Source organism: Muntiacus reevesi, chromosome 4, assembly GCF_963930625.1.
Source record: "Muntiacus reevesi chromosome 4, mMunRee1.1, whole genome shotgun sequence".
Lineage (NCBI taxonomy): Eukaryota > Metazoa > Chordata > Mammalia > Artiodactyla > Cervidae > Muntiacus > Muntiacus reevesi.
This window is the reverse complement of record NC_089252.1, coordinates 111,743,260-111,758,316: the sequence shown is the minus strand read 5'-3', so window position 1 is coordinate 111,758,316 and position 15,057 is coordinate 111,743,260. Positions and strand designations below refer to the sequence as shown.

The 15,057-nt window shown below is 43.5% G+C and overlaps 1 protein-coding gene across 1 annotated transcript in view; it reads left to right on the top strand.

The window, feature by feature from the left end:
- Positions 1-15,057, top strand: part of LARS2 (leucyl-tRNA synthetase 2, mitochondrial) — a 141,901-nt gene that overhangs the window by 11,915 nt on the left and 114,929 nt on the right. The window contains exon 4 of the mRNA XM_065933880.1: positions 12,958-13,049. Coding sequence (XP_065789952.1) covers positions 12,958-13,049 — 92 coding nt within the window. The remainder of the gene's footprint in view (positions 1-12,957; positions 13,050-15,057) is intronic.

Below are 15,057 nucleotides of genomic sequence, written 5' to 3'. Positions count from 1 at the left end.
GTGGTGCAGAATAAATTGGCTCTTGTCAGGAAGTATATCTAACTGTGCTTCTTCAGCTAGATTTAATCTTGTTTTTTTTTTTTTTTTTAACTTAAGCCAACTTATTTTGAACAGTGAGTACAGGCAGTTGCTACAGATTAAACTTTCATAGCAAAACTGTGTGTTTCTGGTACATTAGCAGATAGGTGGTTGAGGGGGTATAGGTGGAACTCTGATTCTCTTGGATGAATGAGACATTACAGACAAAGCTCCAGGCAGAACCCCAGGCCTAGACTTACTGGGACCCTTATAGGCAGCTCAAGCCCAAGAGACAGAATGGAGTCCCTTACCAGTAACCGAAACCCAAGGTCAGGCTGAACTCAGGGGTCGGGCAACCCAGGTTTGAGCCTCTTACACCACTTTCTCACTGAGTGAGCTTGCACGAGTCATTGAATCCCTTAAAATAGGGATAATATTTATTCTTCCCTCCTGGGTTGTTGTTCAGGATAAATGAGACAGTATATGTGTCTGGCCAATAATAATCCCCTAAAAAAGGTGGAAGGCTCCAGAATCACTGCAGACATGACTGAAGCCAGAAAATTAAGATGATTGCTCCTTGGAAGGAAAGCTATGACAAACCTAGAAAGTTTATTAAAAAGCAGTGATATTACTTTGCCAACAAAGATCCATATAGTCAAAGCTGTAGTTTTCCCAGTAGTTACATATGGATGTGAGAGTTGAACCATTAATAAGGCTGAGTACTGAAGAATTGATGCTTTCATACTGTGGTGTTGGAGAAGATTCTTAAGAGTTCCTTGGACTGCAAGGAGATCACATCAGTGAATACTAAAGGAAATCAACTCTGAACATTCATTGGAGGGACTGAAGCTGAAGCTGAAGCTCCAGTAGTTTGGCCACTTAATGCAAGGAACTGACTCATTGAAAAAGACCCTGATGCTGGGAAAGATTGAGGCCAAAATGAGAAGGTTGCTGCAGAAGATGAGATGGTTAGATAGCAGCACCAACTCAAGGGACATGAATTTGAGCAAACTCTGGGAGATAGTGAAGGACAGGGAAGCCCGGCGTGCTGCCGTCAAAGAGTTGGACACGATTTATTGACTGAACAGCCACAAATCGTTATTTTGTAAGTAAGTCAGATCAGTATAAATGCCCTTCTTGAAGGGATCTTCCTGACCCAGGGATTGAACCTGGGTCTCCCGCATTGCAGACAGTTTCTTTACTGTCTGAGCCATCAGGGAAGCCCTGCTCTGGGAAGTCACATAATAAATGAAATTAATCTAATTCATTTAATAAATGACTGTGTACTCTCTTCTGCCCACTGCATGGATTTGCCTTTTGAGAAGCATCCAGACATTGCCTGCTATTTGTATCGTCTATCCTGTGACTTGGTTGGTGCCTAAGATCACCCTGTGTTATTTGGTTTATGGTATCTTAGTGACCAGCAGGCACCTCGGGTTCCCTGCATTCCTGTTTCAGTTGCTCTCTTTAAGATGATAAACTGTCTGTGGAGCGGGAGGGTATTCTGCAGGTTATCCTGAGATTAATTTCTTGTTAATTTTCATAGCCCATATTTAAGTCAGATCATCCCCAAAATAACTGCCAAATATGGAGAAAGATTTGCCCTGCCATTTCTAAGTTATCGTGGCAGAAAAAACACAAACCTCTGTCAACAGAGATGGTCAACAGTGTGAAAGCCTGTTGAACTTCCTGCTGTTTTAAAATCCTTCTCTCCCAATGTCAGGATTAGTCCCAGGGATAGAACAGGGTTGGGTGCAGGTCAGATCTCAGTGATCCTGACTCTAAGGAGGGAAGGAATATCTGATCTGGAATAAGAGCATCTGACGTGTGTATTGATTAACTCATCAGGTACGTAGTCCTTGGGCCCCAACTTTGTTCGGAACACTGGCCTTTCTACTGTACTGTAGAGCAGGACTGGAATCTTAGGTTCAAAGTCTGTCGGTAAGCCTCCTTCTCTAACTTGTTAATTTGTTCTTCTTTGCTATGCTGGGTCTTTTCTTACCGCATGGGCTTTTTTCTCTAGTTGCGGTGAGTAGGGGCTGCTCTCTGTTACGGCGCGCCAGCTTCCCAGTGCGGTGGCTTCTCCTGTGGAGCGCAGGCTCTCGGGCGCACAGTTTCAGCTGTTGCAGCGTGCAGGCTCAGTGGTTGTGGCACGTGGGCTTAGTTGCTCCGTGGCATATGGGATCCTCCTGGACCAGGAATCGAACCTGTGTCTCCTGCATTGGCAGGTGGCTTCTTCACTGCTGAGCCCCCAGGGAAGCCCTGATTTGCATAATTCTTGAATGGAGGTATGGGAGTCATTCTGAGGCATGCTAGGAACAGCAGATGGGAAGTAAAAGGTGGGCTGACCTCTGCACCAAGCCTGCAGTCTCCAACGCCGCCAGTGACCTCCCTGCATGTGTCTCTGTCCTCATCCTGTCTCACCTCAGCGGCATGTCATACAGTGGACCACATTCCCCCGCGTCTTGAAAGGCTGTGCTCTTGGCACGAGATCCCACTCTCTGAGTCTTTCTCCTGCACCTTGGTCTCTTCCTCTCAGTTTACTCCATAGGGTTTTCCTGCCCTGCTCCATCTTTGCATCCTCTTATCCAGTTGGAAAGTTCTGTACAGGCAGACCTCGGCGATAGTGTGGGTTTAGTCCCAGACCACTGCAATAAAGCATATGTTGCAGTAAAGCGAATCATGTGAATTTTTTGGTCCCAATGCATTTAAAAGTAATTTTTACATTTTACTGTGGTCTGTTGTGTGCAGTAACATTATGTGTTCTAAAAAAATGTACATACCTTAATTAAAAAATAATACTGTCGGAAAGTGCTGCCAATTGACTTGTTCAACACAGAATTGCCACATGCCTTCAATTTGTAAAAAGCACAGTATCTGTGAAGTGCAGTAAAACGAGGTTGTCCCTATATTCCTAGTTTGCTGAGAATTTTTCTCATGAATGGATATTCATTTTTTTACTATACCTTTCTGCATCTGTTGAGACAATGCATGATTTTTCTCCTTTAATCTGTTAATGTGATATATTATGTTGATTGGTTTTTAATATCAAAGCAACCTTGTGTTCCTAGGATAAAGTTGATCTGGTCATGATGTACTTTTGTGTCTGTATTGCTGTATTCATTTGTTAATATCCCTGTGTGCCTGAAGGCCACTGCCCTGTAATTATTTTTTTTGTTTCTTGTAGTGTCTTTGTATTTAATATCAGGGTTATGTTGGCCTCATAAAACAAGCTAGGAAGTGTTCCCTTCTTCCCATTTTCTGAAAGTACTGTGTGTTACTGGTGTTATTTCTAGCTTTATTGCTGAATAGCATTCACCAGTGATGGTATCTTTTTTTTTTTTTTTTTTCAGTGATGGTATCTTGACCTAACGTTTTCTTTGTGGGAAGTTTTAAAATGACATTTCTATTTCCTTGATGGATATAGGGCTATTCAGATCTGAGTTTCTTTTTTGTGTGTGTGTCCATTTTATTTATTAAAATTTTAAATTGGAGTATAATTGCTTTTCAGTGTTGTGTTAATTTCTCCTGTACAACAACGGTGTGAATCAACTGTATGTACACATATATCCCTCTCCTCTTGGGCCTCCCTGCACCGCCTCCTCTTGTCCATTTTATTTTGTGTTTTATAAGAGTTTTGTATACCTTACCTCATGTTCTGTTCTAGACTGCCTTCCCTTTTATTTCTCTGTCCACTTTCCTTAGGCAGTCTCAATCCTTTTCAGTTGAAATATGACGCTGTAAGAAATTATACGCATTTCCAACACAGACGTCCAGAGAACATTGTCATAAATATTCAGACTTGCTACTCATGTAATAGATATTAATGTTTAATCTTGCTAGCCTCAGCTTTTTCTTTTAATGTTACAGACACAGTTGTGCCTCTCTATAATCAGATTCCAATCCTTCAGTTAAAAAAATACTCTATTATTTTTGTCTTCCATGTTTTTATGCTGTATTTCTATAGATTGTTTATGGATACACCCACACTTGTGTGTAGTATTTGTGTTTTAAATTTTGTGTAAAAGCTCTTAATATTCTGCGTGTTTTTTAACTATTTTGTTTCAAGATTAATCTATCTCTAGAGTTCATCTATTATAAGTACTGTGTAATTATGACATATTTAATTACCCATTTTCACATTAGTAGAGATTTTGGTTGTTACAGATTTCTGTTCCAGTGAACATCCTTGCACCTCACTGTTAGCTTGTGGGAGAGGTGGCATCACTGTGTCACAGAGTGTGTATAACCTCAGCATAAATGGATCTTGCCAAATTGCTTTCCAAAATTTTGGTGCCAGTTTATACTCCTGCCAGCAATGAATGGCATTTCTTACTGTACTGCCCTACCTCCTTGATAACACTTATTAATGTTAGACTTTTTAATCCTTGCTAATTTGATACATAGGAAATGACATCTAATTGTGTTTTTAATTTACATTTTCCTGAACACTGTCCCAGCGAAGCTGAGATACTTTCTCATGTTTAGTATCTATTTAAGTTTCTTCTCTGATTGGCTTGCTCACATTCTTTGCCAAGTTCCACTGGGGTTGTTTGTCTTTTTCATATTGTTCTTATTGTTCATACCTTAGGAGTTCTTTCTTTCTTTTTTTTTTAACTTTTTATTTTGTGTTGGAGTATGGCTGATTAGCAAACAATGTTGTAGTAGCTTCAGGCGAACAGCAAAGGGATTCAGCCATACATACACTTGTACCTGTTCTGCCCCATACAGCCCTCCCATCCGGGCTGCCACATTGTTCAGTTCAGTTCGGTCACTCAGTCGTGTCTGACTCTTTGCAGCCCCATGAACTGCAGCACGCCAGGCCTGCTTACCCTCCACCTCGGATATGTTGCAAGGTTCATGTGAAATGATCAGTGAGAAAACTCTTTAAAAACCATAATGCAATTTTCCAGTATAACCTAATTAATAATAGCAGTAATAAGGTAGTTCTGAGGTTTGGATGTTTAAGCAGGGGCCACTTGAAGTCAGAGATAAATTATTCTCTTTCAGGAATTAGAAGAGACCACACTTCCAGTCATTTTCTTCTTTTTTTAAATCTTTTTTAAGTTTATTATATTTTTATTTCTGGCTGTGCTGGGTCCTTGTTGCTGCGCGGGCTGCGCTGTAGTTGTGGTGTGTGGGCTTCTTACTGCGATGACTTCTCTTGTTGCAAAACACGGACTCTAGGCACATGGGCTTCAGTGGTTGCAGCAGTGGGCTCAGTAGGTGCGGTGTGCAGACTCTAGAGCTCAGGCTCAGAAGTTGCGGCGCGTGGGCTTAGTTGCATGTGGGATCTTCCTGAATCGGGGGTCTGACCGGTGGCTCCTGCACTGGCAGGCAGGTTCTTTACCACTGAGCCACCAGGGAAGCCCCAGTCAGTCTTCTTAAACTCATACAAAGTCTGATGACACCTTTGAAGCTTAGCACCATATGGTGATTTGTTGTGTTTTCATATGTTGTATGCACAGATGGTTAGAAAATAAAATTACCCACCTCCCACTTCAGCTGGTCTCCTCAGCACCTTTTGGGCCAGAAGCAGGGCAATTAAAACGTCAAGCTGCCACGTCCCTCTCCCAGAGTAGGACTTGGACTGATTTGCCTCAGGCAAAACTCCACAGGGTACTGCACACGTGGTTTTCTGCCTGGGCCTTTATGCTGTTCTCTGTGGAGGGGGAGGCTGTGGGCCTGCAGCCACATGATCGTAATGCAGTTCCCCACAGATAGCAGGAAAGGAGAGGAGTTTCCTAGCAAGTGAGCCATGACATACATTTCATCAGTTCTCAGTCGGCCAATCAGTCAGCAAGTGTTTATGAAGTGCCCAGAGAGTGCATCACATGGCATTTTGTTTTCAAATTTTCTAATCTCTGTAGCATCTGAAAGTCGAGAGTGGATATCCAGAGCTTATCCTCTCAAATGTAATTTGAAAGGGAAAATGAATTGCAGGTCTAGTATTTTGATTGGAAAACTGGCTGATTTATCTGCCTCCACATTCCCAGAGGAGGTTTTCTGTTTGGGGCCTAGGTACTGTCATTTGAATTCTTTTACTCTGAAGCGTTTGCTGGATTTTTGATCCCCAACCTGTAATAATGTTGGGTTATTAAACTTGCTAAACAAAATTAAATATTGCATTCCTCATTTCTTGGAAATGAAGCGTTGCATCTCCTCCAGAAAAACCACAGCACTCTGAAAATAGCAATTTTTGTGAGAAGCAGTAACCATGGTTGCTTTCAATTAGAAGCTGAATTGGCTTCAAATTTAAAGTTTTGTTTTGTAATGAAAGGGAGAGAAAGCTGGTCATTCCTGGGGAATTGGTACTTTTCTGTCTTTGGGAGGGCAACGGGCTGCCTCGCTTCCTTCCCTTCTACTTCCAAAGTCTTCTTAACTCTGCTTGATCTTCCTTCCTGTGTTGGAGGAAGAGCTGTACTTTTGCCTGTTCGTTTCTTCCTTCTTAGGAAAAGTATTTTAAAATTGTACATAAAATTCCATATGTTGTTGTTGTTGTTCAGTCACTTAGTCGTGTCCAACTCTGCGACCCCATGGACTGTAGCACACCAGGCTCCTGTGTCTTCCATTATCTCGAGGAGTTTGCTCAGATTCATGTCCACTGAGTCGGTGATGCCATCCAGTCATCTCATCCCCCGTCATCCCCTTCTCCTCCTGCCCTCAGTCTTTCCCAGCATCAGGGTCTTTTCCAATGAGTCGACTCATATTCTCCCCTTTAAAAAGGAGAAATATAGCATGGGTAAGGCTGTAGTCCCCCTTGATTACTCACTCCCTCCCAGGCCCTCCTGGACACTGCTCCCTGTCGTTTTCTAGGGTACATCCCTCCGGAGCCTCGTCTGTACATTGTCACCTGTAGCCGCCACCCCTGAGCTGCCCACGGCTCTGCCCAGCGGGAGGCGGGAGGTTCCTGTGGGGTGAGCCATCGTCACGTACTGGGTCCTCACCAGAGGCTGGCCTCACCCGAGCTTCCAGGCCTCGCTTCCCAGCCAGCACTGGTCCAGCTTGCCAGGACTCTGATCCCTGTGTTTGCCCCTCATCAGTAGCTGGCCCCAACTCCCCTTTTACATCTCGAGTCCCTGTAAATTTTGCAGTCCTGCTAGTGCTCCTGTGCTGGTCTCTGACCAGTTTGCCGTCAGATCCGTCTCCTGATTTGCTTTGTATGGTGGAAGGGCAGAACCAGAACTCTGCAGGCCATGTTTCCCAAGCTCTGGTGTCAGCTGACCTCTGAATAGTTTTGGACAAGAAGAATTTGGCAAGATTGTAGGGTAAGAGGAAAGAAGCAGCCAGGGAATTTCTCTCTCTCTCCCCTCTTAACATCTCCATTAATCCAGCTCCATTTGGCCAGACCTGTCTATTTCAAAAGCTTCTGCAACTGATCTCAGCCTTCGGGTTCAGTTCTCTCTGCTTCCTCCCTTTGTTCCTTCCGTCTAGAAGTGGGGTCAGTGTACCACCCATCTAATTTCTGTGTTGTTTCCCCTGTGCCCCTTGGCTTCTCACTCAATTTGAAATAGTTAGAGCGTTTATTAGAAGAACAGCTGGAAGTGATGGCTTTTATTTTATACATTTTCAAGTTATAGCTGCCAGGACTTCTTGAGCCCCTTTCTGCTGAAAGCACTCATCCAAGAAGAGGTTAACACCTAGGGGATTGAGAGGCTCAGGTGGCGCTAAAATAGAAATCCAGATGTTAGGGGGGTGGTTGTTGTTGTTTGTTTTTAGGTTAAATTGTCTAGTTGGCATATGTGAGCTATAGATGTAGTTACTTGTGGAACTAAACCAAGGATTAAACTAGGTTATGGTGATAGAAAAAAATAGGGATTTTACAACCCCAAAGGAAAGTTTAGAGTTCCTCCAGTGAACGTTTTGGATGGTTTTGCCCATAGAGAAACCACAGACAAGAAAGTGGGCCTGATATATCCAGAATGGGGGTATTTGATCTGGATGATGTAGAAGAGACCAAGAGGTGAACAAGGTGGGCACAGACAGCACTGGTGTCTTTTCAGTAAATGAACTGTAACAATGTGACCCTGATGCTGGGAAAGATTGAGGGCAGGAGGAGAAGGGAGCGACAGAGGATGCGGTGGTTGGATGGCATCACCCACTCAATGGACAGGAATTTGAGCAAACTCTGGGAGATGGTGAAGAACAGGGAAGCCTGGCGTACTGCACTTCATGGGGTCACAGAGTCGGACATAACTTAGCAACCAAACAGCAACAGTTGACCAGCAAATAGAACCTGCTGCCTGGGGATGTGGGACAGTCTTTGGTATTTCAGAATCTCGTTGCAGGCCTTAATACTTTGTTTCATCTGGACAATAGTGAATCATCTTGCGGCATAAGAGTGAGTTCTGCCCTTTGTCGCTGGGTGTCTGGGAAACCCATGGTGTAGAATGGGCGGGGCCCTTTGCTGTCTCCTGGAGGCTTGGCTCACAAGGACACTACTTCTGGTGTCCAGCCATGATGGAAAGGACTGTCCTGACTCCCCACAGTCTATATTCTAGGGCAGACATTTGTTTATTGTGACTTTTTGGTAAGACTATGAAATAATTAAGAAGCTTTAAGATTTTTCAGATTTTTATTTTCATAGACAGCTGGGGTAACATGTGAGCTAAGAATTTATCTTTTCATGTTCATTTCATCTGAAAACAAAAATAGAAATGAGTAAGTATATTATGTAAATCCAGACTGATTTTTTGACTGTCTCTGTATTGACTTTGTTTAAAAATATGGATGGTAACCTGGCAGCATGTTAATGGGCAGACACATTGAACTGCTGCCATTTTGGCAGTCCCTACGAAGAAACCAAGTGATAACTAAGTTTTCCCCTTTCTTGTGGAGCATGGTTACACAACAGTTACATTATTCTGCCAACGAAGTAGCACTGTCTCTAGCCCCAGGAGAATTACAGCACATCTGGAAGCTGCGTTCTAGCGTTGTCCGTGGAAGCGTTGAAGAACTTTCTAGTAATCAAACACAAATCCCCAAAGTGGGGTTTCCATTATTATTATTATTTAACTCTTGGAAATTAAAGAGAGAGAAAAATCTGTGCAGGAAATGTTTTTCATCTGTGGGTTAAGCAATACTCCAGAGAAAGTTGTATGCTACAAGGTGTGTGTTTTAGTCATAATTCTTGGCTCCCAGGGACTGTAACCCAGCTGAGACCAGTTTAACCAAACAAGGAGGTTTTGTGTGTTTTTGACAGATCCTGGTATAACTCACAGAAACAGAGGAGATGTAGTAGGAGCGGGGCCTACTGGGAATTGGGCCCGGGTCCTTGAAGCAGATCAGCACCCCTAATCTCTGTCCACCTCCCGTTTCTGTGTGTGTCCACACACCCAGCTGTATTTTCTCAGACAACTCCACCAGCTGCTTTCTCTGTGGCCAGAGGGGTGGGTTTTGTGACTGTCCGAAGCAGGATGATATGAGGTTGGAGGAGGAACATATTCTTAGAAGATGGGTGGGGGAGGTTCCTTTTCCTCTTGCTAAACGTGGCCAAGAAGTTGGCCACGTTTAGCAAAAGGAAAAGGGACAAGATGCACTGGATTGGGTTATATTTTGACAACTTCCTAAAACTACATAGAATTAGATATTCCTAGGGAATGTTAAAATTTTTTTTAAAAGACATGTATACACTCACATATATACTTACATATTTTTTGCAGATGTCCATGGCATGTTAGATGAAAAAAAAAACAGGTTATAAAATGGTATATAGTAGGTTCTATTTCCATAAAAATAAACCAGCCAGCTCCTATATGTGTGCATATGTTTCTGTGTCTGCATTTAGTAAGGAGAACAGCAGGGAAGGACACAAAGGCTGGTTGAGAGTAAGGGTGGGCTGGAGTGGGGAGATGATCAGCTTTGCCTTTATGTATCATGTACTGTGTCCTTTCACTTGTTAAAATAAGCCTGTATTGTGCTTGTAATTTGAGAAGCATCAATTAAGGAAAAGAAGAGGAGCCTATTTCGACTGACCTCAGGAGAGTGGATGCAGAGACTGAGATAGTCATGTCATCTCTTGAGTTTTTTTTCGACCATGCCGCACACTTGTGGGATCTTAGTTCCCTGAGCAGGGATTGAACCCTTGGCAGGGTTCAGATAGGGTTGAGACCCTTGGCAGTGAGATCGCAGAGTCCTAACCACTGGGAATTCCCTGGGAGTCATGTCATCTGAGGCTGGAAGTCCAGGGCATCCACTCTTCCCAGACTCCAGGGCTGGGAAGCACAACAGAGGATGTGGCGAACCAGCCCCTCCTGAAGCGACAGCAAACTGCAGAGCTGAGGTCCTGACAAGGGAACTGGTGATGTGTGACCTTGTGAGGTGCTGAAGATCAAGCCAATAGTAGCAGCTGCCACTTGCAGCCAGCCCTGCCGTTGCCTGGGTGCCTGCACTGTGCTGGGTGCGCCACACACACCTTAGCATGTGATTCTCAACAGTTCAGGGGGCTGCTTTCAGTCACAGCTGATGGTTGAGACTCAGGAGAAATGGTATGCCTCAGAGCTCACTGCCAATAAATGGCAGGTTTGGGTTTAGGATCCTTCCCCCAAAACCACAGCCTCCTGAGCAGCAAGCCTTTGTTGACATTTCCCACTCACTAACCAAAGGTGTGGGGCTTCCCTGGTGGCTCAGTGGTAAGGAATCTGCCTACCAATGCAGGGAACTCTGGTTCGATCCCTGGGTGGAGAAGGGAATGACAACCCACTCCAGTATTCTTGCCTGGGAAATCCCGCGGACAGAGGAGCCAGGTGGGCTGCAGTCCCCGGGTTTGCAGAGTTGAACACAGCTTAGCAACTAAACCAGCGCCATCAGCCAAGGAGTCAGAGCAGCTGTGAACTTAGATGCATGGTCTTTGTTCTTCAGGTGGGGTTGTCCCATCAGAACAGAATCCTGGTTTTAAAATATTTAATAACCACAGAGTGGAAGAATGACTTTAAGGCAAGTGGCATCTGCCACTGGGGGGGCCGTGCCTGTTTCTTACTGCCGCCTGCTAAGAGCGACTAGGGAGAGGACGGATCTGGTGATTGGGATTCGAGTATGAATCCTGTTTGCGACACTTTGAATTGTAGGTGCTTATGGACCTGGAGCAGAGATGGCCATGGGTGATACTCATTTGCATCTCAGAAAGTTCTTGAATAAGACAGAAAGACAGAAGAAAACCCTAGGTACAAGGTGGTTTTTTTTTTTTTTAAGGAGATAAAAAACACACATGGAAATAATATGATCTCAATTTTTAAAAATTAGATAGAAATTTACCAAAAAACAGTTATGTATGGTTATATGGTAGAATTAAGGATCTTTATTTTCTTCTGAATATTTTTCTCTATGTATTAAGGTTTTTCATAGTGAATAAACATTATTTCTATAGTCAGGGGAAATGTTACTTAGAAAATGAAGGCTTCCCCGGTGACTCCATGGTAAAGAATCCACCTGCCAATGCAAAAGACATGGTTCAGTCCCTGGGTTGGGAAGGTCCCACGTGCCGAGGGAAACCAAGCCCACGCACCACAGCTATTGAGGCTGTGCTCTAGAGCCGGGGAGCTGCGACTCCTGAAGCCCTCACGCCCTGCAGCCTGTGCTGCACAACAAGAGAGGCCACTGCGATGAAGCCCACGTGCTGCCGCAAGGAGTAGCTCCTCCCCTGCCGCTCGCCACAACTAGAGAAAAGGCCGAGTAGCCACGAAGACCCAGCATAGCCATAAATAAATAAATATAATTTTAAAAAAAAAGAAAAGGAGAGCTGTTTCTTTAGTGGAAAATGTCCCATCAGGATATGAACAGGAAATGAACAGAGTGTCCATCACTGTCCTGGGAGATGTGTAAGAACAGAAGCTCAGGTTCCTGCATGATTACAAACACATAAACCCAGCTTGTGGCAGTGGACAGACCAGGAGCTTGCGAGGAAGTAAGAAGGCCAACCATTAAGGGCTGTTTCTAGAAATACCAGAGCCTCCTCAGCCCATCCTCCCCTGTAGGCAAGTTTCGGAAATCTGGCTCTGGGACAAGTTGTGTCTGTGGCGTTGTGGCTGAACTCGGCATCAGAGAAGGGTAAGGGACTGAGTGTTTAAAACAGGTCTTCTGAGGCTGTCCCTTGATGCCACAGCTTGTGTTTCAAGCCATTGTTCCCGTTCACAGCATGGAAGGTAGCTTGAGAGAACTTGCTATTAAAGCTACCAGCTGAGCTGTGACTGGTCATCCATTTGCAGAAATGAATGCCTGTCCTGGCTTGAAGTAACTGCTCCTAGGGTCACCCGGTGAGGCTGCTTCCTCTTTCTGGGCCCCAGTTGCCTGGACTGTCAAATAAGGAAACGGGGACGGAGGGTGCATCTCAAGAGTTTCTTCAGCCTCTAAGGTCCGAGGATCCCCAGACCTTTCCAAAGATCTGGGGTTCTTTAAATGGAAATATCTTAGAGGTAGTGATTCAGAGTGACTTATTGTACACTTGAAAGGTGGCTATTGTGATGGAGGGACTGAATTTTAATTTTTATTACATTTTAATTTAAGTTTATATGACCATATGTGGCTAGTGGCTACCCTATTGGACAGCACAGCTCCTTAACTGGAAAATCTAAGGTGAGCATTTGGAATGCCTGTATACATTTTTATATATACCTACTTTGATATTGAAAGAAGCTTTCTAATTTCAGAAAAACCGTTTGGGTTCCTTACAGACAATACAGACAAGAAGAAAAAGAAAGTAAAAAATAGTCACGAAAACACCTACTCAAAGATGACGGCTCTTGGCACCTTGATATTTAACTTTCTAAATTCCCTTCTGTGCTCATGTCTTAGGTAGCCAGCTGGCTTTCAACAGCATAGCTTGAAATCATCCAGGAAGGGATGAGACATGTTAGGAGAGAATGCCTGCTCACTGCCCAGCAGGGAATACTGATAAAGACTTTAGCAATCTGCCCTGGCTGATGTTTCTTTTCTGGGTGCTAGGTTATCAACCCTATGGGCTGGGATGCATTTGGATTGCCTGCTGAAAATGCTGCGATCGAGAGGAATCTACATCCAGAAAGCTGGACGCAAAGGTATGTGTTTACAAGTGTATTCAAGTACTTGTATACGTTATCCTTAAACAATTTTTTTTTTTAAACCTGTGCATGAGAAATAGAAAGCAAAGGAAACAAAACACTGCAGTCTGCCAAGCAATAAAAAAGGATTGTCTATATTGGTATTTGCTTTTTCTCACACTGTATTCTTATCTAAGAAATAACACAAAGTGTTTGGCTATTCATTCATGTGTTCATTTAGATGCTTTCTTATTTACAGTTATTCTTCCTTTGAGTATTTGCATTTAGAAGGAAAAAAGAGGAAGAAAGGATGACATCTGTTAAAGTTCTACAGTGTTCTTCATCTTCTTGACCATAGTTTGAGCCATATCCAAACGCCACATTATAATTTTCTCTGCAAATTTTAATTTTTTTGGCTTCACCATTCTGAAGCAAGAGGAACATAGATCGTCAACAAGGAAATAGATGGCCACTTTATTATAGGTGTGTCTTTCTTCAAGGAGGACATAGTCTGAGTCCCCCGTGGCCTCAGGCTTCCATGTGCTCAGGCAGTGCTCATCCCTCTTCCTCCTGATAAAGCCTTGAGGAACTTGAACTAGAACCCAGCACAATGTTCTGGGCTCACTCCAGCTCCTTTCATAAAGCCATTCCTCGCCTACCCCTCGGAGGTGTAGAGGGCAGTTCAAGGCCTATCCCCTTGTCTTTCACCTTCCTTGCTTTATCTTTGCCCCAAAGAAACATCTTCTGCACCATCTACTTCTCTTTTTCCTTCCTCATCCCTGGTTTCCATGTTTCCAATTATGGTTAATTCTGAAGTAGTAGGAGTGATGAAAAAAGGAGGAAATGATGATTCAAATAAAAAGTGTCAAATATGGTATAAATTTGATATCACCCAAGGTAGTAATTGGCAAATTCTGTAGGCCAAATTTGGCCCTGCCTGATGGAGTTTCCCTGGTGGCTTAGAGGGTAAAGAATCCGCCTGTAATGCAGGAGACCCCAGTTCAATTCCTGGGTTGGGAAGATTCCCTGGAGAAGGGAAAGGCTACACATTCCAGTATTCTGGCCCGGAGAATTGCATAGATTGTATAGTCCATGGGGTCACAAAGAGTGGGATGTGACTGAGCGTCTTTCACAAAAGATTTTATAAATAAAGTTTTATTAGAACTCAAGCCACACCCATTTGTTTCTATATTGTTCATGGCTGCTTTCATGATACAGTGGCAGAAATGAGGAGTTGTGACAGAGACCGTATGACTCACATGGAGCTGGAAAAATTTGCCATCTGGGCCTTTACGACAAAGTTTGCCAGCTTCTCCACAAGAGCATGGTGGTAAAGAAGATGGCCCCAGAATCAGGCCACATAGGTACAAATTCTGCCTTTCTTTCTTCCTGGCCATTCACCTTGAGCAGATTACATAACCTCTCTGCCCCTCAGGTTATTTATCTGTAAAGGAGGATAATGATTAAGCACTGTCTTAGTCAACTGCTATAACAAAGCAAAAATAACATCCAGTTGTGGATGGGACTGGTGGTAGAAGCAAGGTCCGATGCTGTAAAGAGCAATATTGTATAGGAACATGAAATGTTAGGTCCATGAATCAAGGCAAATTGGAAGTGGTCAAACAGGAGATGGCAAGAGTGAACGTTGACATTCTAGGAATCAGTAAACTAAAATGGACTGAAATGGGTGAGTTTAACTCAGATGACCATTTTGTCTACTACTGTGGGCAGGAATCCCTAAGAAAAAATGGAGTAGCCATCATAGTCAACAGAAGAGTCCAAAATGCAGTACTTGGAGGCAATCTCAAAAACGACAGAATGATCTGTTTGTTTCCAAGGCAAACCATTCCATATCATGGTAATCCAAGCCTTTACCCTGACCAGTAATTCTGAAGAAGCTGAAATTGAACGGTTCTATGAAGACCTACAAGACCTTTTAGAACTAACACCAAAAAAAGATGTCCTTTTCATTGTAGGGAACTGGAATGCAAAAGTAGGATGTCAAGAAACACCTGGAGTAACAGGC